Source organism: Pan paniscus, chromosome 2 (assembly GCF_029289425.2).
Source record: "Pan paniscus chromosome 2, NHGRI_mPanPan1-v2.0_pri, whole genome shotgun sequence".
In the NCBI taxonomy this organism is placed as follows: domain Eukaryota; kingdom Metazoa; phylum Chordata; class Mammalia; order Primates; family Hominidae; genus Pan; species Pan paniscus.
Window position 1 is genome coordinate 124,182,260 of NC_085926.1, and position 24,000 is coordinate 124,206,259.

Consider the following 24,000-nt stretch of genomic DNA (forward strand, 5'->3'; position numbering starts at 1 on the left):
CCAAAACTGCTTCCATATTTTCAGATATCTTTACAGCATTACCCCATTACCTGGTACCAATTTACTGTATTAGCCCATTCTCATGCTGCTAGGAGGACATACCTGAGACCAGGTAATTTATAAAGGAAAGAGGTTTAAGTGACTCACAGTTCTGCAGGGCTGGGAAGGCCTCAGGAAACTTACAATCATAATGGAAGGAGAAGCAAAAATGTCCTTCACATGATGGCAGCAAGGAGAAATGTAGAGCAGAGGTCGGGAAAAGACCCCTTATAAAATCATCAGCTCTCACGAGAACTAATTCACTACGATAAGAACAGGATGAGGGAAACCTCCCCCATGATTCAAGTATTTTCACCTGGTCCCTCCCAGGACATGTGGGTATTATGGGAACTACAATTCAAGATGAGATATGGGTGGGGACACAGCCAAACCATATCAGGTGAAATATTCAAATCTATAGAGACAGAAAGCAAATGGTTTTTGGCCAGGTGCTGGGAGTGTGGAGCAGCTGAGAAGTGACTGCTCACAGGTACATGGTTTTATTAGGGATGATGAAAATGTTTTGAAACTTGTACTAAACATACTAAATGCCATTGAATTGTACACTTTATAAAATGTTGAATTTTATGCTATATGAATTTCATCTCAATTTTTTAAATAAAAAGAGGAATCAAATGTGATTATACATACATATGTGTGTGTTGCATCCTTGTGTGTCTATTTATATAGATAAATAATCTTACATCTCTAGAAGGGAGAATGTACTTTTTCTATATCCCTTAAACATTTAAAGGAATTTACCATGAAATCCTTGTGTCCAAAAATAAAAAAAATTTTGTTGATCAGGATTCAATAATATCAGAAACAACTAATAAAAATAGGACCAAAAGTTTTATATATATATATATATATATATATATATATATATATGTTAAAAAACATGCTCCCAGCTGAACTTGAATCATGGGGGTGGTCAGAATAAAGAGTGCAGACTAAAGAAAAGCAACCCAAAGGGGAGCACTTCATAACAACATCAGAAAATGAAGGAAGTAAGGAAGGACTCAGCTGTAAACTCCAGAAAACAGAAGAAATAAGGAAGAGAGAATTGGTAAAAATAAAAGATGAGGCCAGGCATGGTGGCTCATGCCTGTGATCCTAGCACTTTTGGAGGCCAAGGCGGGAGAATCACTTGAGGCCAGGAATTTAACACCTGGGCAATATCGTGAGATCTTATCGCTACAAAAAAATTTAACTTAAAGATAAAATTATTAAAACATAAAATAGAAATAAAAATAAGAGAAGATAGTCACAGGAGAGAGAAAAAGAATTATAGGTGAAAGCTAAATATACACCCATGGCACAAATTTCAAAATCTAGATGAAATGAATGATTTCCTAGAAAAAAATTAATTATAAAACTTCATACAAATGAAGCGGAAATGTTGAATAGAAAACCACCATAGAAGAGACTGGGAATGTGATAGGAAATCTCCCCTTGAATAAGGCACCAGAGCCAGGTAGGATCAATAAACAAATCATTCTAGTGCTATTTAAACTATGTCAACCTACAAAAAAAGGGAAAATTTTCCTATTCATTATAACAAGTCAGCAGAACTCTAACACCCAAATTGTATAAAAGAAATATAAGAAATCTATATACCGATTTTACTTCTGAATATAGATGTAAAAATTCTAAATAAAACATTAGTGAAACAAATCAGTAATGTTTCAAAAAATGGTACACTATCAAGCAGGGTTTATTCCAAGAATGAAAAAGTGGCTTAATATCAGGAAAACCTAAGAAATAAAAGCATTATTTTATTAGCACAAGCTGAAAATGCAGTTAACCAAATTTATCAGTTGTTCTTAATAAAAACTCCAGGAACCAAGGAAAACTACTTAATAAAGATGGTCCACCAAAATTAACAGCAAGTATTATTTTGAACTACAAAACACTAACGTCATTTTAATTAAAACCCTTAACTACAGAGGGATACTCATTCTCACCATTATTTAACATTGTCTTGGAAGTTGTAGTGAATGCAATGAAATAAGAACATGGAATAATTTCTATAAGCATTGTGATATGGTTTGGCTGTGTCCCCACCCAAATCTCATCTTGAATTATAGCTCTCATAATTCCCACGTGTTGTGGGAGGGACCCAGAGGGAGATAATGGAATCATGGGGCGGTTTCCCCCATACTGTTCTCATGGTAGTGAATAAGTCTCATGAGAGCTGATGGTTTTATAAGGGGAAACCCCTTTCACTGGGTTCTCATTCTTCTCTTGTCTGTCGCCATGTGAGATATGCCTTTCACCATCTGCCATGATTGTGAGGCCTCCCCAGCCATGTGGAACTGTGATTCCATTAAACCTATTTCTTTTGTAAATTTCCCAGTCTTGGGTATGTCTTTATCAGCAGCATGAAAATGGACTAATAAACATTGGAGGCAGAGATAAAATAACCTCTGCTCAGAATGATACAATTATATATAGAAAACCAAGAACCTATTAAGGAGGCAACACTGTAGAGACAGAGAGCAAATCAGTGCTTGTCTAGACTGGCGTTGGGAATGGGGAAATGCAAACTGGATTGGAGTGATGTTTGTGTAAATCTGTAAATTTACTGACAGTTATAAGTTGTACATTTTAAATGAGTACATTTTTTAGTAGGTAAATTATGCCTCAATAAAGTTGTTATAAAAAATCTTCTAGGTGGAATAAGAAAATTTAAGATGGATGGATGTGATATTAAATAAAACTACTATTTTTCTTTAAAAGTTTCAAAAATTTAGGAATGTACTTATAAGAAAAGTATAGAAACTGTAAAGAAAATTAATAAACCTTATTGAAAGGCATAAAGCAAGAACCGAACTAATAGAAAACAACCATAATCTTGAATGGGAAAACTGAATAGCATCAAAATGCCAATTGTTCTAAAATTAATATTAAAAATCAGTGCAATTCTAACAAGAATCCCAACAACATTTTTCTCTCCATTGGTTAAGATGATCTTAAAGTTTATGGGGAAAAACAGATACCAAGGATGGCAAATGAAAGTTATAAAATAGATCAATAACAATGAGAAGATTTGCCTAACTAGGAACAAAAGCATAGGGTAAAACCGTAGTCATTGAGACAATATGGCCTTAATGTAGGAATAGACAAATGGGTCAATGAAACAGCAAGTAAGATCCTAATATACATATATATATATGTGTATGTGTGTATACACAGACGTAGAATTTTCACACATGACAGAGATCGTTGTTCAATTTTGTGGGAAAATGGGAAATTGTTTAATGAACGGTACTGGCACAACCAGCTGTCCATTTGCAAAACAATTACATTGGACTCTCATCTTATACCATATACAAAATTAAATTCCAAATATACTAATGACTTAAGAAGCAAAATAATGGAAATCCTGCAAGAAAAAATCTATAAGATTACATGACCACCCTAGAGGGCAAGAAAGAACTTATTAATTAATACTGGAAACCAAGAGGTTAATTTTTTTTTTAAAGAAAAATACCGGAATGAGAGAGTTCCCTGACCCACTTGCAGGATGTACAACAGGGGTTTGGCTCATCTGTTCAGCCACTGCCACTACTCAGACCCCTTACAGGAAGGGGAGCATGCAGATGGGCAGGTGCAGGAGCCAGGGTGAGTGCTTTTGGGCTTCAGACCCACAGTGGCATATAGGGATGTTTACCTAGACATGTGGAGTGACTCTCAAAGCCCCAGTGGGCATGGTACAGTGCTCTTTTAGCCCTACCATCTGCAGACAGCTTAAGTGTTAACCAGCTCAGTGCCTTCTCGGTACCCAGGTCCTTGTCCAGCATCTAGGAAGAATCAGGTCACACATGGACTTGAAGGATGGTGAATGTGGGGATTTTACTGGGTGATGGAGGTGGCTGTCAGTGGGATGGATAGGAAGCTGGACAGGGGATGAAGTGGGAAGATGATCTTCCCCTGGAGTTTGGCCATCCAGTGGCTGATCTTCTCTCTGACCGTCCCCAGCTGAACTCTAGATGTTCAGATGCTCCTTCTCTTCTCTCCTTCTCTGCCTCACTGTTCTGCCACTTTTCTGCTCTTCTTTTCATCTGCTCTTGGAGTCCAGAGTTTAGGGTTTATATGGCTACCAGATAGGGGGACATGGCAGGCCAAAAGGCAACTTTTGGGCATGAAAACAGGGCTGCCTGTTCCCATTTAGGGCCTTGGGTTTCTAGGCTTTAGGGTAGGGCCTTTGCTGGGGAGCCGCCCTCTTCTACCCAGTATTTCCCTGTCGCCTGTCCATATCATTTCCCCTCCTCTCAAGAGGCATATCTAACTGCCCTTAGAATATGGATGACGACCAGTCTTAGCTACTTCCTGCTGACAAGGGGCATTGTTTGGAGAAAATGACAGTCTGAGTCCTTCCAGAGGTCTATGTAAGGGTCCCCAGCAAAAGGAAGCCATTGTCCGAGGCTTCGGTTGCCTGACCATTTGGAGTTTTGATTGCCTTTAGGTGAGAGAGGATAAAAACAAGTTTCATAAGGTTAAGTATACATGGGTTAAACATGTGTGTTATACAAGGAAAAAATCTAGTGCCAAAGATTACAGAAATAAGAAGTGAAATATACTAACAACATTGTACCCCAATCTGTCTCACCCTGGTGAAAGAAATTAAACCTTGTAAGGGAGCAGATAAACTTTATGAGAGAGCTAACTGTTCTCACCACGTCTGTAGCAGTTAACAGGTGCACCTTGGGAATTATGGGGTTTGTGGGCTTGCATGGTGTCCATTAAAGCTTCTGTCTCTTTCCTTTGTCTCCCTACCTCCACTGTAAAAAACCGAGGTGGCAACTTTCAGGAGGTCCTCTAAAGTACTATCTGGTCCCAGGGCCAGTTTCTGCAACTTCCTCCTAATATCAGGGGCTGCTTGAGTAATAAGTGTCTCCTTTGGGATTAGTTGTCCCTCGATGGAATCAGGAGATAGAGAGGTATGCCTTAACTAAGGCCCTATTCGCTTCTCCAAGAAGGCAGTGGGATTTTCATTAAATCCATGGTCTATCATGGATAGTTTGCTATAATTGAAAGGCTTGGTCCTAGTCCTATGTAAGCCCTCCATTATGCACACCTGAAAGTATCTCCTCTTCCAGCCTCCATCTCATCACTGGGAGCCCAACCAGGGTCAGTCACTGGTACTGCTTCTCTTCCAGTTGGATAAATTTCGTCCCCTTCGCTGAGCTATATGTGATACAAAGCTCATCCCCAAATCTCTCTGCGGCTTGCAGAGCAGCCTGCTTCTCAGTGTCCATCAGGGTCTGATTCTAAAGTAACACATGTCTCTCCAGGAGAGTTCAAATATTTGGGTGAAATTGTGGAAAGCCTCTATATATCTGTCAGGGTTATCTGAAAACTTGCCAAGATCCTCCTTAATTTACTTAAGTTCTGTAGAGAGAAGGGGACTTGGACCTTACTGGGGCCAAATTCACCAGGCATCTGTTGGAGGGGCAAGAGTGAGACTGGGGCTTGTCTGGGGTGAGGATTTCTAGGACTGGGTAAGTGAGAGACTGAAGCTGGATAGGGAGATCAGGGTGGACCCAGAGGAGCAGGGTTGGAGGGAGCTGGCTCCTCTGCTGGGGGTGCCTCTGGGATTCATTTCTTTAGTTACCTGGGATTGTTTCTTGCAGCCTCTCCTGAGATGGCAAACAGGAGGTCTGGATCAATCCTACAGTGTCGGCAAATCTCTGGATTACCCTGCAAGGTAAAGAAAGCCTGCACATATGGGGCCTCAGACCATCTGTCCTCCTATCTACAGAAAAGATCCAACTGCTGGATGGTATTGAAATGAATTGTTCCTTCCTGAAGCCAAGCCATCCTTCATAATTTGGCCAAACCTTTGTGCAGAGGGCTATGAGGCATTTTTCTTCCAGACTCTGAGGGTCAAAGCAGCCCCAGTGGTTCAGGATGCACTCCAGAGGAGTATAAGCTGGGGGTGGTAAAAAGAGCTGGTTGCCTATTCTGAAAGACAGGGAAATAGAGGCATCCCTCATTTCCCTTTTTTCTTCCAATGAAAACTTAGGATGTGATGGAGAGAAAGCAGGGCATCCCCGCTTTCCCTTCTGTCTTCTTATCCCTGAGTTCTGGCAACCTTAGACAGATGCCACCCATGGATGCTATTGTGGCCTGCACCTGTGAAGCAGGGAGGGCCTAGAGAACAGGAATTATCCATCCTCATCTACGTCTCTATCCCCCCTACTGTCAGCAACCTTTGGGTTCCTTGGGTCGCATCTATGCCATGGACCATGGCCTCCTTCCATGAAGCAGGGCTTTAGTCAACAGGAATTTGCCCCTGCCCATTTACATTGTGCCTGTTGCCTGACTTTGGATCCCTCAGATCTGGTTTTCCTTTCTAGAGCCTCAGCCTGAAGCTTGGAACTGAGTTTGAGACAAAAAAAAAAAAAAAAAAAAAAAAAAAAAAAAAAGAAGAAGAAGAAGAAGAAAAAAGTATTTCAGGGGCCTGCGTGTATCTGTTTAGATTGTCTCAAAAGGGCCTTGCCAGATTTGCAGTTATCAGCCAGCAGGGGTCGCTTCCTCGTTGTTTTTCCTAGCATAAGCAGAGGGCTAGGGCTGGAAAAGAATCCTTTTGCACAGAAAAGGAGGAAAAAAAAAAAAAAGCTTAAGGGGCAAAAGACGGGGGGTGGGGGGGTCCTGGGGGAAGAACCTCTTGCTTTGTGAAAATGGATTCCTTTAATTATTGTATCTTTCCCCCATTTCAGACCAGTGAGGATCCTTCAGCCACTGGGTGAAAGGCTCTGCTGACACAGCAACAGCGAGCAGGGGGCGCCAGCCAGCCAGCTGGCCGTGCAGTGTTCCAGCGGCAGGCGTAGTTTTCTCCCACCTCTCATGGACATTGAGTGCACCTTGTGTATGCTATGGACATGCCCAGCCGCTGGAGATGGGAGGGGAGGGGGTAAGAAGGGAAGCCATTGTGCCGGGACCCTGAGGCCATTGAGGTGGGGTTTGGTGTCTCACCAAACGGAAGCCACATTGTTCTGAATTGCACCTCTGATGGCTAGGCCAAATGCTCATTCTGTTTAACATCATTGCTGCAGTCTGTAGCAAAACCCTTAACGTTACAAAGGAAGAGATAGAGCCACTTCAAACCGTGAAAGGAGAAGAGATACCACAGTTAAGTCCGCCTGTCTTGGCCAACGGAGTTCAGTCTTTGGGCTTTCCAGCAACAAAAGATGCCTTCAGTTGCCCCAGGGTTTTACTCCAGTCCCCGGCAACAGCTAGATCTCCATGAAGGGAAACAGCCAATATTTTTTTTACTTGCAGGAAAGGGAGGCATGACAGCTCCACATCTGTGTTCACCCTTGTGGATCCCAGGTGAGACTCCAGATGAAATGGGAGAGTTCTCTGACCCCCTCACAGGACATGTGACAGGAGTGTGGCTAGTCTGTTCAGCCTCCACCACTGCTGAAACACCTTATGGGAGGGGGAGCATGCAGATGGGCAAGCGCAGGTGCCAGGGCCACCGCTTTTGGGCTTCAACCCCATGGTGGCATCTAGGGGTGTGTGTCTGTGACTCCTGAAGCCCCAGTGTGTGTGCTCCAGTGCTCTTTTAGCTCTGCTGTCTGTCAGGCCTCTGAGCCCAAGCTAAGCCATCAGATCCCCTGTGACCTGCACGTATACATCCAGACGGCCTGAAGCAACTGAAGAACCACAAAAGAAGTGAAAATAGCCAGTTCCTGCCTTAACTGATGACATTCCACCATTGTGATTTGTTCCTGCCCCACCCTAACTGATCAATTGGCCTTGTGACATTCCTTCTCCTGGGCAACGAGTCTCATGATCTCCCCACCCTGCACCTTGTGAGCCCCGTCCCTGCCCACAAGAGATAACCACCTTTAACTGTAATTTTCCACTACCTACCCAAATCATATAAAACTGTCCCACCCCTATCTCCCTTTGCTGACTTCTTTTTCAGACTCAGTCTGCCTGCACCCAGGTGATTAAAAAGTTTTATTGCTCACACAAAGCCTGTTTGGTGGTCTCTTCACATGGACTCGTGTAACATTTGGTGCTGAAAAACCTGGGACAGGGGATCTCCCTCAGGAGATCAATCCCCTGTCCTTGCCCTCTCTCCGTGAGGAGATCCACCTATGACGTCGGATCCTCAGACCAGCCCAAGGAACATCTCACCAATTTTAAATCGGGTAAGCGGCCTCTTTTTATTCTCTTCTCCAAGCTTTCTTGCTATCTCTCCACCCTTCAATCTCTCCCTTCCTTAATTTCAGTTCCTTTCCCTTTCTGGTAGAGACAGAGGAGACACATTTTATCCGTGAACTCAAAACTCCAGTGCCAGTCATGGACTCGGGAAGACAGTCTTCCCTTGGTGTCTAATCACTGCGGGGATGCCTGCCTGATTATTCACCCATATTTCAGAGGTGTCTGATCACCACGGGGATGCCTGCCATGATCCTTCACCTTGGTGGCAAGTACCACCTCCCCTGGGTGGCAAGTACCACCCCCCCGCCCAACCTCGTGTCTCTACCCTCTCTTTTCTCTAAACTTACCTTTTTACTATGGGCAACCTTCCACCCTCCATTCCTCCTTCTCCTCCTTTAGCCTGTGTTCTAAAAAACTTAAAACCTCTTCAACTCTCACCTGATCTAAAACCTAAGTGTCTTATTTTCTTCTGCAACACTGCTTGGCCCCAATACAAACTTGATAATGGCTCTAAATGGCCAGAAAACAGCATTTTCGATTTCTCCATCCTACAAAACCTAGATAATTTTTGTCAAAAAATGGGCAAACGGTATGAGGGGCCTTACATCCGGGCATTTTTCACACTTTGTTCCCTCCCTAATCTCTGTTCCCAGTGTGACTCATCCCAAATCTTCCTTCTTTCCCTCCCACCTGTCCCTTCACTCTCAACCCCAAGCATTGCTGAGTCTTGAATCTTCCTTTTCTACCAACCCATTTGACTTCTTCCCTCCTCCCCAGACTGCTCCTCCTCAAGTTGCTCCCCACTTATCTGCCTCTCAGTTCTGCCACTCTTCTGCTCTTCTGTTCATCTGCTCTTGGAGCCCAGGATTTGGGGTTTATATGGGTACGAAATAGACGGGCATGGCAGTCTGAAAGGCAACTTTTGGGCCAAAAACAGGACTGCCTGTTCCAATTTAGGGCCTCGGGTTTCCAGGCTTGAGGGCGGGGCCCTTGCCAGGGAGTTGCCTTCTGCTGCCCAGTATTTCCCTGTCTCCTGCCTGTATCAATATTATAAAATATTTTTAAGATGAAAATCATTTCCTGTAGAGTGAAAAATTACATAAAGTCAGCAGATAAATGCTAGGTTTATATTACAGAAAATGAAGCCATATCTGTAAGAGATATGGTGTTTTTCACAAAGTGGTAAGTCTGAACAATCCCATAGCAGAATGCGTAAAGAATATGAAAAGAAGATTTACAGATGAGCAAATCCAAATGGCCACCAAACATACAAAAAGATGGTTAGATGTATTAGTCGACAAGAAAATGAAATGAACAAGATTTTATTTTACATTCATAAACAGTTCAATGCAAGGAGAATAATGCAATCAGACGTTGCTGGTGGAGGTGTGCTGGGTGAACATCTTTAGAAAGCAATTGAGCAATATCTGTTAAGCATCTGCCACAATCAGAGGTTGTATAGCTATGGATGTAGATATAGATAATCTTTATTGTAACATCACTCATTTGACCTAAATAAATAAATAAATAAATAAACCAACCCAGAATTGTCTATCAGTGGAAGAATGGTTGAAAAAAATACAGTATAGCCACACAATGGAAATTATACATTCTGAATTAGAGCAGGAGTGACCAGTTGCCCTGGAAGAGTTTCCACAAAGTATTGTTGAGTCAGCAGCAAGATTTTGAGAAGTATATGCAATATGATTCCATTTTTGAAAAAATGAGCAATGATAAGGAAACTGCATATATGCATATACATATATATATATGAATGGCTCTAGCTCTGTTATTATTTGAGCATTGATGAAAATATTATCATGCTCATGGAAACTTGGTTATCATGGATTCTTGAGGAACTGCAATGGATAAAGTGGGGTTGAAATGGGGGAAGGAGTGGGGGAAATCCAGAAAAAAAAATTAAAAATAGAGGAAGTAAAAATAATTATATATAATATGCTTGCAATTACACATGTATGAAAAATTATAAATGTGCACATATATACTCTTTCACATGGAAATGAAACCAGTTTTCAAAGAAGCATCCTGGAGGATGGAGGACGGTGTCAGCATAGGTTCAGGCTGAAGCTGCAGCTGTTCACGGTCCAGGCTCCTGTCATCACAGGCATCAAAGTGCACACGGGAAGCCTTGCACAAGCCCCTTGAGGGCCACAGTGTCAATGATCATGTCAACTCAAAATTCACCACTTATTCATTAACCTCGGGCCAGCCCAAGAAGGATGCTCAGACATGCCACATTGTCTGTGGGGGTGGCAGTGGGTGGGGTGGAAAGTCTTTTCTTTCCTCCTCCTTATTTTCTTCATTTTGTTATTTTAAATGCAACTAGGTGAAAGAATAATCAACCTTTTAAAGAATCTTTGGCCCTCCCTTTCTCTTTCTTTATTTACCTTAGGGCAAAACAGTTTGTTGCAGAGAAACAATTAGAAATCTCCAGTAGGGATTTTGAAATTCAAACCCTCCTGTTGACGTTTATACAATGGATAAAGAGGACAAGGTATGCACTGACATGGAAACACACACTCCACATGTTGATAAGTTTTAAAAAATCAGGTGGCATAACAGTATGTATATAGAGTAATTTGAGGATAAACGCAGACATTTTTCCTTGTCTTGCCCAAATTCCTATCTAAGGGGCTTGGGGAGTCATGCCCCACAAACAATAAAGCCTCATCCGAGGGGATTTAGTTAACCCCCTATAACACGGCTTACGTTCCAACCCGACTCTGGCATAACATCACATGACAGATAAAGAAGGAAATCAAAATATTTTAACCCCAAATAGGTTTATTTGCCATATCTTGAAATTGCCCTGCAAAGTTGCCTCTTGTGGGGAAAAAATCTACATTCTGTACAGAATCCCCTTTCCCTTCTCTGGGCCTTTTTCCTGATCTAGGAGACAATCAACTAAGAGTCTGACATCTTTTTAAATCTGTAAGAAACATGTACAATCTATTTTCTCTGAAGCCTGCTACTTGGAGGCCGCATCTGCATAATAAGAAACTTGTTCTCCACCTTTCTATTGATTCCAGGTCTTTGGATAAACTCTTTCAACCAGTTGTCAATCAGATAATATTTGAATCTGCCTATAACCTGTAAACCTCCTGCCCACTTCCAGTTGTCCCACCTTTCCACACAGAACCAATGTACATCATACATGTATAGATTGATGTCTTATGTCCCCCTAAAATGTATAAAACCTAGTTGTGGCCCAACCCCCATGGGCACATGTTCTCAGGGTCTCCTGAGGGCTGCCTCATGGGCCATGGTCACTCAGATTTGGCTCAGAATAAATATATTCAAATATTTTACAGCATTTGATTCTTATTCTTTTTTACAGACAAATTCCATTTTAAATACATTTCCCAACATTTTATTATGAAAAATTTCAAACCGACAGAAAAGTTAAAAGAATACATCAAATCCCTGTATATCTGTGTATCCCCTACTTCAATAAAATTGTCAAAGTATTGTCATGTTTATTCTCTATCTATCTATGCTTTACAATTTGGTTGTAAATTGCGGACATCATGGTGCTTCACTCTTAAATACTTAAGTCTGCATCTTCTGAGAATAAAGATCAACTCCTACAAGATACAATGTCATTGTCACATCCAATAAAATTAACAATAATTCCATATATCTACTATCCCATTCTTATTTAAATTTCTTCAGTTATCCTAAGAATGTCTTTTATAGCTTTTTCTTAAAGCAGGATCTAGTCTGTGTTCGCACAAAGCATTTGGCTATTAGGCCTTTTGGTCTCTGTTAGTCTAGAATAGTTGCCTTGCTTTTCTTAAAAAACAAACAAACAAAAAAAAAAAACAAGTTTTTAATGGCATTGACTTCTTTAAAAGTCCACATCAGTTTTCTTGTAAAATGTTTCACATTCTGACTTGACTGACCTTTCTTTAATGAGGTTATTTAACTTGTTCCTATATGCCCTCCCAACCTCCCCTTCTCTCGTAAACTGAAAATTAGGTGTTGGGGCTTAACTGAGTTCAGTGTAAAAGTTGCCGCACTATCAATAATGCTACTAAGTGTGGACACTCAAGATGGTGGCTAGTAGAGTTCCCCATTGAGAAAGTACAATATTCTCTTGTATATCTTGGTAAAGGATACCCAGGCAGGGCATTGGTAAATCAAGTTTAGCCTAAAGCCACTTCCTTACATATTTTAAGTTCAGCCTAAAGGTTTATCTGTACATGATAAATTATAACCTAAATGGAGGTGTAGGTAGACTATAGTCCACTTTTGTGCCAATCACTGAGTTTTGGCCAACCAAAGAAGGCCAACTGTTCAGACAGTGTTCAAATAAGGCAAATGCCAAGCTATACCAATCCCGCTGTTTCTGTACCTCATTTCCGTTTTCTATATATCATTTTCCTTTTTCTGTCCTTCAATCATCTTCTATCTCGTGGCTTCACTGGAGTCTCTGAGCCTACTTGGAAGGCTGCCTGATTCATGAATAATTCTTTGGTCAATTAAACTCAATAAAATTTAATTTGGCTAAGGTTTCCCTTTTAACAGATGATGTCAGAAGTGAGATCCAAAGTAGAGCTTCTGGTGACCTCCAGGAGCACCAAGTGGCCAAGCAAGGTTCCCGCCAGGCCCATTGTGTTCATTGTTCTCTGGCAGTGACTGGGGATCCTGGTAAGTTCGCTCCAGGATTCCAAAGCTCCATGGATTTGTGTTCTGAGCTCTTCAAGTTTCTTTGAGCTAATTTATGATCCAAACTGTGTTTGGAAGGCATGACAGAAACTGAACTGGATTCAGAATTGGATTGGATTCAATAATTAACTGGCTTGGATCTAGTTAGAGGTTTATAAGAGACCTCTAACTGGGCCAGAAAGAAACCAGTAGTAAAAGGCAATGCTGTAGGAGGTGTAAACTTTGGCTTTTGGAAATTGACAGGGATTTTTGTGTTCTACCTCCTTGGTTTCTTTCTTCTTGCATGCTTCGGGAACGAAAAATCACTGGCTAAGTTGATCAAGGGGGCCTGAGAGCCAAAGCCAATATTTGAGGTAAAAATGAGATCCTTAATTTCTGAAGAACTCAGTACCTTCTGGTTTATCGATGGGTAAGTATTAGGCCCTGGAAGCAACAAAGACTTACAGAAATTATGAAATTTTACTAAACATAAGTTACAGTAGAACGATCCAAATGAACAACTCTGCACTTGAAGAAGTGCATTTGAAAATGAGGGCTTTCAAATTAGTCTCATCTAGGGATGCCTATTGATATGCAGAAGTTCTAAAAAGACTTTAATATTTTAAAAGGCTTTTTATAAAAGGCAAATAAAAAGCTTAAGTGACTAATTGATAAGAAAAATTGAATCTGCTGACCTTTTAGTTTTGTCACCATCCTGCCCTAATAGCAAAAAGAAAGCTACCCTAAAGTGTTTATAAAAGGAAAGCCTTCTTTTTCAGATCTCTCCCTGCTGAGTCCAGGCATAAAGGATGCTTTCTCTGCCCTATTCCTTAATGGTGTCCACTGTGAACCCAGTAATTTTAGCCAAGAAACAGTAGCTAAGTTAAACAGAACACCTATTTAACTAAAATACACCTTTCTGGAATTTGATTGGCTAACCTGAAACCCTTTTGTAAAAGAAATGTACACCTATTAAGGAATCTCCATTTTTAAGGATGTCTGCCTATGTACATTAGAAATTTTACCACTGTTTTAAATTTACATAATAAATCATACTTTTGTCTAAGGTGCTTTTCTGGCCATCTTGTCTTGACTGAACTTTTATGTGAGCACCACTTTTTTTCCTTGATTTGAGCAAATGATGACACAACTGGTTTGTAAAACTACTAACCCAAGCAGGACAAAAATTAATTGAATACCAAGAAAATACTTTGCCAGATTTTCATGCTAAATCAGCCAGTACTAAAATTGTTTGGATATACTATTTGAATAAACTCTATGGTCCAAGTCAAATTCCCTATGATAACCCATCAGTTATCAGTACTATGCACCTAAATAGGAGAAAAAATGGTATTTAAGAGGACATAAGTCCAATGTTAAACGTGGACTCATGGAGAACCCAGATAGCCTCCTTGTCCTTCCTGAGTCCTTCAAACTTTCCATATTAAAAGCTCTGCATTCCATGACTCATCATGGAAGAGATAAAATGATCCAAATTAAATATATCTATATGGTGACTGTTCTAAATTGCTAAAATAGTTTATGACCAACATTTAGTTTGTCAAATCCATATTCCTGGGAGGACAATCAAAACTTCAAGTACATTTTCACTACCTGACAGGCCATGCAAACATTTATAGAGGTATTTCATTTAATTGTCATTTTCAATGCATGTTTTCTGGTTGTATAAAAGCTTTCTCATGCAAGAGGGCTGTTGTTATAACAGCGGCTCATTATGCCAAAGTATATGTTCACAGGTAAAGAATATTTTTTATGGTCCACTGACTGAAGACAACCAACCCCTTCATAGCCTAGAGCTTGAAAGTTGGATCTTCTGAGAACATTAAAGAAAGACTGCCCTTGCCATATATACTGCAACAAAATTTGGTGACCTTGAACCTTGGGTTTGTAATCTCACAACTCAGAAAGGTCTCTCCACACTCTTGGAACTGTACACCCATTGGAAACCTTACGGTAAAGCTAACCAGGGATGTTTCTCCCCATAAGAAGACAGCATCCTTGACATGGACAGCTTTGTCCCACGATCAGGGATCAAGAGTTCTCTGCTATCATGAGACTCTTATCTATCTATTTTTTCCTTCCTTATGCTTCTGTAAACAATAGAAGTGGAAAGGAGGTCTATTGTGTGCATTCATGGGGTATACTTTTATTTGCAAGGGATTTTGTGCCAGCCTTGTACATCAACAGCCTATGCCTTGATAGATGGATGATGAAGGCCCAACATAGGTGACAAATTTTAATGATACATTTGTTACCTCATAGTCAGAAACAGAACATTTGTCTACTCCTCTTAGCCTACATCATGGGTTAAAGAGAACATTGCCAGGAAGTCTTCATTCTTCTAGATGGGTAACATTTGTTAGGTGCCTTTTTCCATGGTTTGAAGTAAATTAGGAAATTGTTAGAAATGTATCCCTCATGATAGGCTCTATAGCAGATTCTACTGTAAAGGCTATGGTTACACAGCAGACTTTAAATTCTCTTGTGAAAATTATGCTAAATAATAAAACTGCTCTAGATTTCTTACCGGCCAAACAGAGAAGTATCTTTGCAGTTGCTGGCACTTCTTGTTGCCCGTGGAGGAATAAATCAGATATTATAGAGAGTCAGTTGTAGGGGATTAATGAACAGGCTCCTTGGTTAAAGCAAGCAGACTTTTTGTATAGCTCATTATTTGCTCTATTTGATTTTAGTTGGTTTGGTTCATGTGGACCCTGGCTAAGGAGCATACTCCAAACTCTTGGTGTTATCCTTCTGATGATCATAATAGTAGCCTCCCTGATGTGCTATATTCTTTCAAAAGTTTTAAATGTTTGCATGCAGCCATCTCTAGAATGTCAAATGGTCTCTCTTCAACTAGAATGACAAGAACTGAAAGAAATGTGTGACCATGAAGGCACTGTAACCTATGACATGCTAAGGCCAGAAACCCCAAATCATGGTAACTGAGAGTGGTGCTAAGGTCCTAAGTTTTAGTCATACTCTTACCTAAGTTAGAACCTGACCAAAAGGGAGCAATTTTTAATCAACATTATGAGAGACCATTGTTTTGGACTGAGCTCATGCACTAGACCCCAACAGACCAGACCAAACCAAAATGGAGACACTCATGCTAAATGTGATGGAATCAAACTAAGACTTTAAGGAAACAGATAGACCCTAGAACAGACCAGTTTTTGTCCCCCACCCCCCACTGCCCTCTGCAAACAGGAGATTGCAGCATAAGAACATACCCTCTACTCTAACCTTTAAAAAATATAACCTGAGGTCCTTGTTCCCACCTCACAAAACCCACTCTTCTGCTACTTACCAGTGGGTATTGACACCAAGTAAGTACATTTATGATAGTGATAGTGACATCAATGAATAAAGTTTGAATAAAATCTCTTTTTTCTAAGTCACAGGTTGGGCCGCAGCACTCCCAATTCCTTAATTGTACATGGGCATAATGACACCAGATAAGAGAAAAACAATGATAAAAACCTCTCTAAGGTGCTCTGAAGGCCTAAGGGCCAATGCCTGGGGGCCTTCTCTAGTCTAAAGATGGTATGCCAGAAGCCTGCAGTGTGGAGGGGCCCACCAAGAGCCCCATGTGGCCCACCAGCTCCCACTGTCCAGTGGCCACATCCTATAGTGGCTAGGTGTGGCTGCCACTGTGCCCCGGCACCTGCTCTCTGTTCACCACTGCCTCTGCTGCTCCTGGGTCCCTGATGCTGCAGCCAGGCGTCCATTGTCTGCCTGATGGGGGCCATAGTTTGTAATGCTTATGCTTTGCTATGTGTGTGGCCTTCCTGACCCCAGTGTTCAACTTTGCAACTGTTGGGTGAGTGGCTTTGGTAAACAGCCAGGATGGTAGTGACTAAAGACAGCAGTGCCATGGGTAGGGGGAGGGACCAATGAGCTCACCAGGGAGATGGAGGAGGCCTGGGGCCAAAGGATAAGGGAACGGGGAATGGGATCCAGGAAACAGAGCATCTGGATACCTTCAAAGGCTCTGGCTGAGGAGGTAAAGTCCTGTCTCCCTGCTGGTGGGGAACTGGCTGATGGGGAGGGGGAGTTTTTGGGGGTAGGCAGTGCATCTCTGTGGAGTTGACTTCCTGGCATCTCCCACCTTCTCAGCCTCCTACTGCAGCCTCACTGCCTGTCTACAGATGGGGACATGTCTCAGTCTGTTGAGACTACCGTAACAAAATGCTGTAGACTGGATGGCTTATAAAAAACAGACATTGATTCCTCACAGTGCTGGAGGCTGGAAGTCCAAGATCAGGGTGCCTGCACAGTAGGGCTCTGAAGAGGCCGAGTTTGCAGACAGTGCCCTCTCACTGTGTCCTCACATGGTGAATCCCACTCCAAAGGCTCTGCCCTCATGACCTGACACTTCCCAAAGCCCCCTCCTCACACCATCATGCTGGAGGTAAGGATTTCAACATGAGTTTTGGGGGGACACAAAGAGTTCAGTCTGTAACAGGAGGCAGAAGAGCAAGAACTCTCAGGGCCTGAGCTGCCACGTGGTCCATGGGAAGCTAGACTTCAACTCATGGACTGTGGACGTGTCACTCTGCCTCTCCCCTAGCATCAGAGGTGGTGGAGAAAACTCATGACAGTGAGTGAGCGCCACACCATGTGGTGTGTGCACGCTGGGTTCTCGGAGTGGCACTAGCCCTTTACCAGCCCTTTACAACATGGCCTGCAACACCCTTCGGAGCCGGCGTCTTTGCCCCATTTGAGATGCAAAGACTGAAGTGCAGACCAGGGCTGAGTGCTGGGCGTGGGGCTCTCTGTTCATGGTCACGGGTGACAAACGACTTTGGAACCCGCATCTGACACAAACCTGGACACTGGACTCCCACACTGAGCTGACGGCCCACAAGCCATAGAGAGAACCCTTCTCTCCCAATGGGGCCTTATCATGAAAGTCACGTCGGAATCCATACTTAGTCTAACAGCTCCAAACTGCAGCAGGTCACAGGGCAAAATCACTACCACCCCTCACAGGGCACCACACGGAACAGTACAGCGTGAGTTCCTGGAGCCACTTCTATGTGCTGTATACACACTCACAACATATGCTATGTGTGCACACAAGCATGAACACACACTGGTTCATATGTAAGACTTGCATATTATTCTACAAGTAGCTCTTTTTTCCCCTTCATATATCATGAAACTATTTTCACAGTAGCACATGGATATGTACCTCATTCCTTTTCATGACTGGGTAGCATTTGTATTCACTAGCTTCTGCTGTATAACAAACCATCTGTGTTAGGGTCTCCAGAGAAACAGAACTATAGGGGTATGTGTATGTGGAGAGAGACAGAGTGTGTGTGTATGTGTGGATATGTGTGTGTATAGATCGATAGACATGTACCTACATAAAGTTAAAGAAATTGGCTCATGTCATTGTGGGAGCTGGCAAATGTGAAATCTGCAGGGCAGAGTGGCAGGCAGGGGCCCATAGAAGAGGTGATGTTGCAGCTCAAGTCTAGGGGCAGTCTGCAGGCAGAGTTCCTTGCTTTTCAGGGGACCTCAGTCTTTTCTCTTGAGACCTTCAACTGATTGAATGAGGCCCACCCACATTTTGAAGGGTCATCTGGTTTACTTAAAGTCTACTGATTTAAATGTTAATCTCATCTAAAAAATATCCTCACAGCAACAGCTAGACTGACTTTAACCCAAAATTGGCTACCACAGTCTAGCCAGGTTGACACATAAAATTAACCATCACACCGCCCAAAAACATAGCAACTAAAAACAACGATTTATTATTGCTTATGAATCTGTAGGGTGCCAGCAGGGGCAGGCCTTCTGCTGGTCCATCCAGGAGTCACTCGCATGGCTACTGTCACCTTTCTGCTCAATAGGGCTAGTGGGGCTGGGATGGCTTCTCTGGCGTGTCTGGCAGTTGTTGCTGGCGGTCGACTGGGGCACCTTAGTTTCTCTCCACATGACCCCTGCCCTCTGAAGGCTGAACTGGTCTTTCCTATAGCACAGTGGGCTCAGGACTCTCAGAGGGTGAAGGGCCCCTCCAGGCCCGAGCCCTGGACTTGCACAAGGCCACTCTGGCACATTCTGTGTGTCCCAGGCCAGCCCCTGTTGGAGGGTGGGGAACCACATCCCCAGCCTCCTCAGCAGGACAGCAAAGTCACTTTGCAGAGGGTGTAGCCACAGTGGGTGTGACTCATCTATCCTCATGTGCGCCATCAGCCAGCTCCCCTCCCTCAGTTCACTTTCCATTTTTTGCTCTATGAAAGAATACTTGCTCCTGGTGGGGCCTGTGTGGTGGCCTCAGGCAAGCCCTTCTGCAGGACAGATTCGCAGAAGTACAACTGCTCAGATGCTGAGAGGCCAGGCAGCTGCACTTCCTGTGATGGGTGCTGCTGACACTTCCCCCACCCCCAGTCTGTGTGCCCCTCCCACTTGCACCTTGGTGTGAAAGGCCCCAGGTCCTCCTCTCCTCTGCCCTCAACAACTCATGGGCTTTTCTGTGTTTGCCAGTCTGGTGAGTAGCAAGTGACACAATAATATAATTTATGGTTTTAGTTCCTTGGTACTGGGGAAGTTGAGGGTAGTTTCATCTGTTCATATTGCTTCAATAACCAGAAAAATGTACAAAGATATCTACATTTTGAAATTAAAAGGTATCAAAAAGAAACAGGCTTTGAGAATCCCTGTGCCTCCACACTCCACACAGGGGGAAATTCAGCCATTTGTGCATCCTTCACTTGGGTTGGAGAAGGTTTTTCTTTTGTTCTTAATCTCAGAATTCCAGATGTCAGACCTGGAAGAGCGTAAAGACCTCCTCGCTGAAAGCCCCACTTTATGCATGGAGAAATGGGGCCCCCGGGAGGGTGCGGCCTGGCTGGTCTCACAGTGGCAGGTCCCAGCATCATCTGCTGAGGGGAAAGGGCTCTTCTCCAAGACTGGACAAAGCTTGCAGCCCCCAAGTACCCCAGGGACTGGGGTCTCCTGGTGCCTATCTAATGGCCTTCAGGTCCTGCACGGGCCCCACAGCCTGACCAGCGGGGGGCAGTGGAGGGCTGCTGACGGCCCCAATCCCGGTCTTCTGGAAACTCTTGCAGATGGGGTCGGGGGATACGGTCGTGCCCCCATGGCTCAGGTTCTAAGATGGGGCACAGACAACCCAAGACCGCTAGAAACGCCTTAATAACTTGCCACACAGAGAGCAATGGGCCTCGCAAAGTCAACGCTGTTGGGTTTTCCTCCACCCTTGGATCGGATCGCTGTTTATGTAGCTCAGCGGAGAATTTCAGGACCTTGTTGCGTGAGCCATACCTATTTTTACACACTAGCGTCAGCCTCAGGGTGACAGTGGAGATCCAGGACGGAGACCTACTGTGGGGCAGGAGGTGCCAGGTTTCCATCCGTTGTGGCAGAGCACCTAGCATGAGTGCCACATCTCCCTCCTCCCTCCTCCCCTCCTCCTTTTCCCCTCTTCCTCCCTCCTCCATTCTTCCCCTCTCTCCACCTCTTCCTCTCCCTCCCCCTTCCCTCTCCACATCTCCTTCCTCTTCCTCTCCTGCCTCCCTCCTCCTTCCTCTATTCTTCTCCTTCCTCCCTTCTCTTCCCCCTCCCTCCCCCTCTTCCCTCTCTACATCTTCCTCTTCCCCCTCTGTTCTTCTTCCTCCTCTTCCCCATCCTCCCTCTAGCCCCTTCCCTCTCCACATCTTTCTCTTCCTCCTCCCCGTCCCTCCTCGCTTCTTTCTCTTCACCTCTTCCCCCTCCCCCTCTTCTTTTTCTCCCCTCCTCCCTGTCTCCTTTCCCTCCTCCTAACCCTAATCCAAGCCTAACCTTAACCCAAACCCTCCTTGTCCTCCTCTCCCTCCTCCCTTCCCTCTCTTCCCTCTCCTCTTCTCCCCATCTTCTTCCCCTCCTCCTCCTTCCCCTCCTCCTGCCTAACCTCCTCCCTCCTGTATTCTTTTCCTTCCTCTCTCCTCTTCCTCCCCTTCTTCTCCCCCTCTCCCTCCCCCTCTTTCCTCTCCGCATCTCCTCCTCCCCTTCTTCCCCTACCCCTCTCTTTCTTCCTGCCTCCCCTTCCTCTATCCCCCCCTTCCTTCTTCTTCCCTTTCTCCCTGTTCTCCTCCCACTCCTTCTCCCCTCTCTGTTTCCCCCTTCTTCTCCCCCCTCCTCCCCTACCCTTCTTTCCTCTCTTCATCTTCCTTCTCCTCTCCTTCCTTCCCTCTTCTTTCTCCCCATCTCTTCCCCCTTCCCCTCTTCCTCCCCCTACTTCCCCTTCTTTCTTCTCCCCCTCCTCCCTCCTCTCCTCTCCCTTCTCCCCCTCCTCCCTTCCTCTTCTTCCTTCTCCCCCTCCTCCTCCTTTTCACTGGTCTCTCCTGGGCTCTCAGGGTGTGAGTTTTATGTCTTCCTTTTCCTCTGAATCTTAGACTGTCTGTGTGTATAACTGATTGTGACCCAGTTCAATGTGTGGCTGATGCAAAGCCCCTGTGTGTGCGCCCTCCCTGGTGGCCCTTTCATCTCATTGCACAATGGAGAGTGGAGTTGCATCATCTCAGCGGCCCGGCCAACACAAAACTCAGCACACCCCAGGGCTTTCTGCTGCCTCTGGAGTAACTGTTCTCTGGCAGGCAAGGTGGGGCTGGGGGGTCTGAGACCCTCCTGCCAAGAGCAAGGCCCAAGCTGTCAGAGCTTTCTTTCCAGCCACTAGCATGTGGCCACCGCCACTTCCTCTCGTGCCCCCCTCACTCCCGCCAAGCCCAGCTTGGGCCACCCTGTCTCAGAGCCAGGGGCTCCCAGGCAAGGCCCCAGCAGAAAAGGCCCATGAAGATCGGCTCTCCATAGCTTCTCTAGGATGAGCCCTCTGGACCCCCAAGCTGAATGCCCCCAAATCCAGGCCTGTGCTCAAAATAAAATAAAATAAGCTAGAAGATGTTCACATTTCAAACTTAGATTTGTTTCCACAAACCAAAGACCTATATGCAGTGAGGATGAGTTTTAGCCCACAAAGGTGCGCATGTCATTTTAATGCAATTTGTTGCTCAAATTAATCTGTCTCCGTTTTCTATTTTAATTTAACCAAAATCCCAGTCAGTTCAGGGACCTCCACCCCTTTTCCTGAGCCTGTGTCCCAGCTGGCTTATCTACTGCCAAGGCGTGTCCTTGCCCTAGCATCTGCTGACAATATTGTCATTCCCTTCAGCTGTCGTTGTAGATGGAGTCTGTTTTTCCTTTCTACCCAGCATCACCTGATGAGTCCAGCCCTCTCCAAGCTAACATTGCACTCTCTCTCTTGTGTATGAGAAACACTTTGCTGTTGGTTCGCTTCTCCTCCCTGTGGGAAACAGAATACAGCCCCCCAGCAATGTCCATGTCTTGATCTCCCTAACCTGGGAATATGTCACCTTACATGGCAAAGGGAGATAAAATTTGCAGGTGGCATTAAGGTTGCCAAGCAACTGACTTTAAGGTAGGCAGATCATTCTGGATGACCCGGGTGGACACAAGGTCCTTAAATATGAAAAAGCAGGGCAGGCGAGCCAGTGGAAATGAGGTGATGTGGAGGAAGGGGCCAGAAGCCAAGGAGTACAGGCAGCCTCTAGAAGGGAAAAGGGGAAGGAAACAGAGCCTCCAGGGGGGAATGCAGCCGTGTCAACAACTTGATTTCAGCCCAGTGAGACCCACCGCAGACCTCTGACCTCCAGAATCATTAGAGAGTGGATGTGTGTTGTTTGGAGCCACTAAGTTTGTGGCTATTTGTTACTGCAGCAGCAGGAAACTAATGCACTCCCCATTTTACAGATGAGTAGACTGCGGCTCAGAGAGGACAGGGAAGTTGTCTAAAGTCACAGAGCAGATAGATGACAGAGTTTCCTTCAAGGTGTGGCCAGGGCAGCATGCAGTGCACAGGTCAGCTGCACACACTAGGCCTGGGATTTAGCCTCATCTGCAGACCACACAGAGGGCTTACCATCAGCATCTCAAGGTTTAACCGTATGTCAACCAAAATTGAAAAGGCAGCACCCTTTCAGCTCTCCCCCACCCATTGCACTGAATAACCAAGTGGACAAAGCATCTAGAAATGATGTAAGCCTAAATGCATATTTTGCAGGGGAAGGGAATTGGGTGTGTATTGAACACTTCACCTTCGTTTCAGATCCCCATAAGCATTTCCTAACTCCCTTGGTACCATCAAATGTTTCCTACTCCCTCCAGGCAGTACTAGCCCCCTTTGTCTCTCCTCCTCCTTCTCTTCCTCCTCCTCTTCCTCTTCTTCCTCAGGAGGAGGAACTTCCTTCTATCATGCAGAGCAATTCAGTTCCACTCTGGTATCTGCTTTAACAATCATTCTCGCATCTATCATGGCTCCCATAAGTGCACAATGCTTGCATTAAGAGGATTGCCCTCCTTGGAAGGGCCTTATCAACCAACTTCCATGACTTGGGCAAGCCCTAGAGATGCCCCAGCCCCAGAGGTGTTATTTCTTCCAAACAAATACAGTGTTGTCCCAAGAGGAATTCTGGTATGTCCCCTTTTTTCCATCTGTGCATAGGTAGAGTGAGTTGGCTTGAGTCCTGCCACACTCATGCCCCTCCTGGCCCCTTGCTTTCAGGTCAACACAAACTAGAATCCACCCAAAATGTCTGTGCCCAATTCTGGGCTCACACCATCTACACAGCATCTGTGTAAAAGAGACAAGATTGTGGCACTAGGGCCACCTCATGAAATTAGGGGAGGGAAAGATACTTACAGAGTACTGAAGATGTGGGGACATGCCACACCTAACAGGCAGCTCCTTCTTATAAGTGGGCCCTGTCACCCCAGGGTGTGAGGATCCAGACCCTGGGTACTGGGAGAAAGAGGCAGACCTTCCTGGAAAGCTGGATCCCAGGTTGGGTCTCTATCCATGGAGAGGCTTGGAAGGGATGAGGCTAGAGGCCCTAAGACGCTCACGGCAGGGAGTGACCTCTCATCTTCAAGTACATCATCCTAGCCCCAGTGCTGGGCACAGAAGTGGTGCCAGGGCCCTGGGGTGGCTCCCTACCTGTGTTGCCTCCAAGGAGGAGAAATGAAAGAAGGCCGGCCCGGCAATGTCCATGGAGACATGGCTCT

At 44.4% G+C, this 24,000-nt stretch overlaps 1 protein-coding gene across 3 annotated transcripts in view; it reads left to right on the top strand.

The window, feature by feature from the left end:
- Positions 1 to 10,445, top strand: part of LOC117979750 (uncharacterized) — a 36,227-nt gene extending 25,782 nt beyond the window's left edge. For 2 of the 3 annotated variants that reach the window (XR_004670698.3, XM_034957279.3), the window contains exons 2-3: positions 5,679 to 5,752; positions 6,768 to 10,445. Coding sequence is in view for 1 of the 3 variants with exons in the window: in XM_034957279.3 (XP_034813170.1) it covers positions 5,679 to 5,752; positions 6,768 to 6,797 (104 nt within the window). In the remaining 2 variants the exon portion in view is untranslated. The remainder of the gene's footprint in view (positions 1 to 5,678; positions 5,753 to 6,767) is intronic. The other variant, XR_004670697.3, reaches the window with a different exon arrangement.
- The last annotated feature ends 13,555 nt before the right edge of the window (positions 10,446 to 24,000 follow it).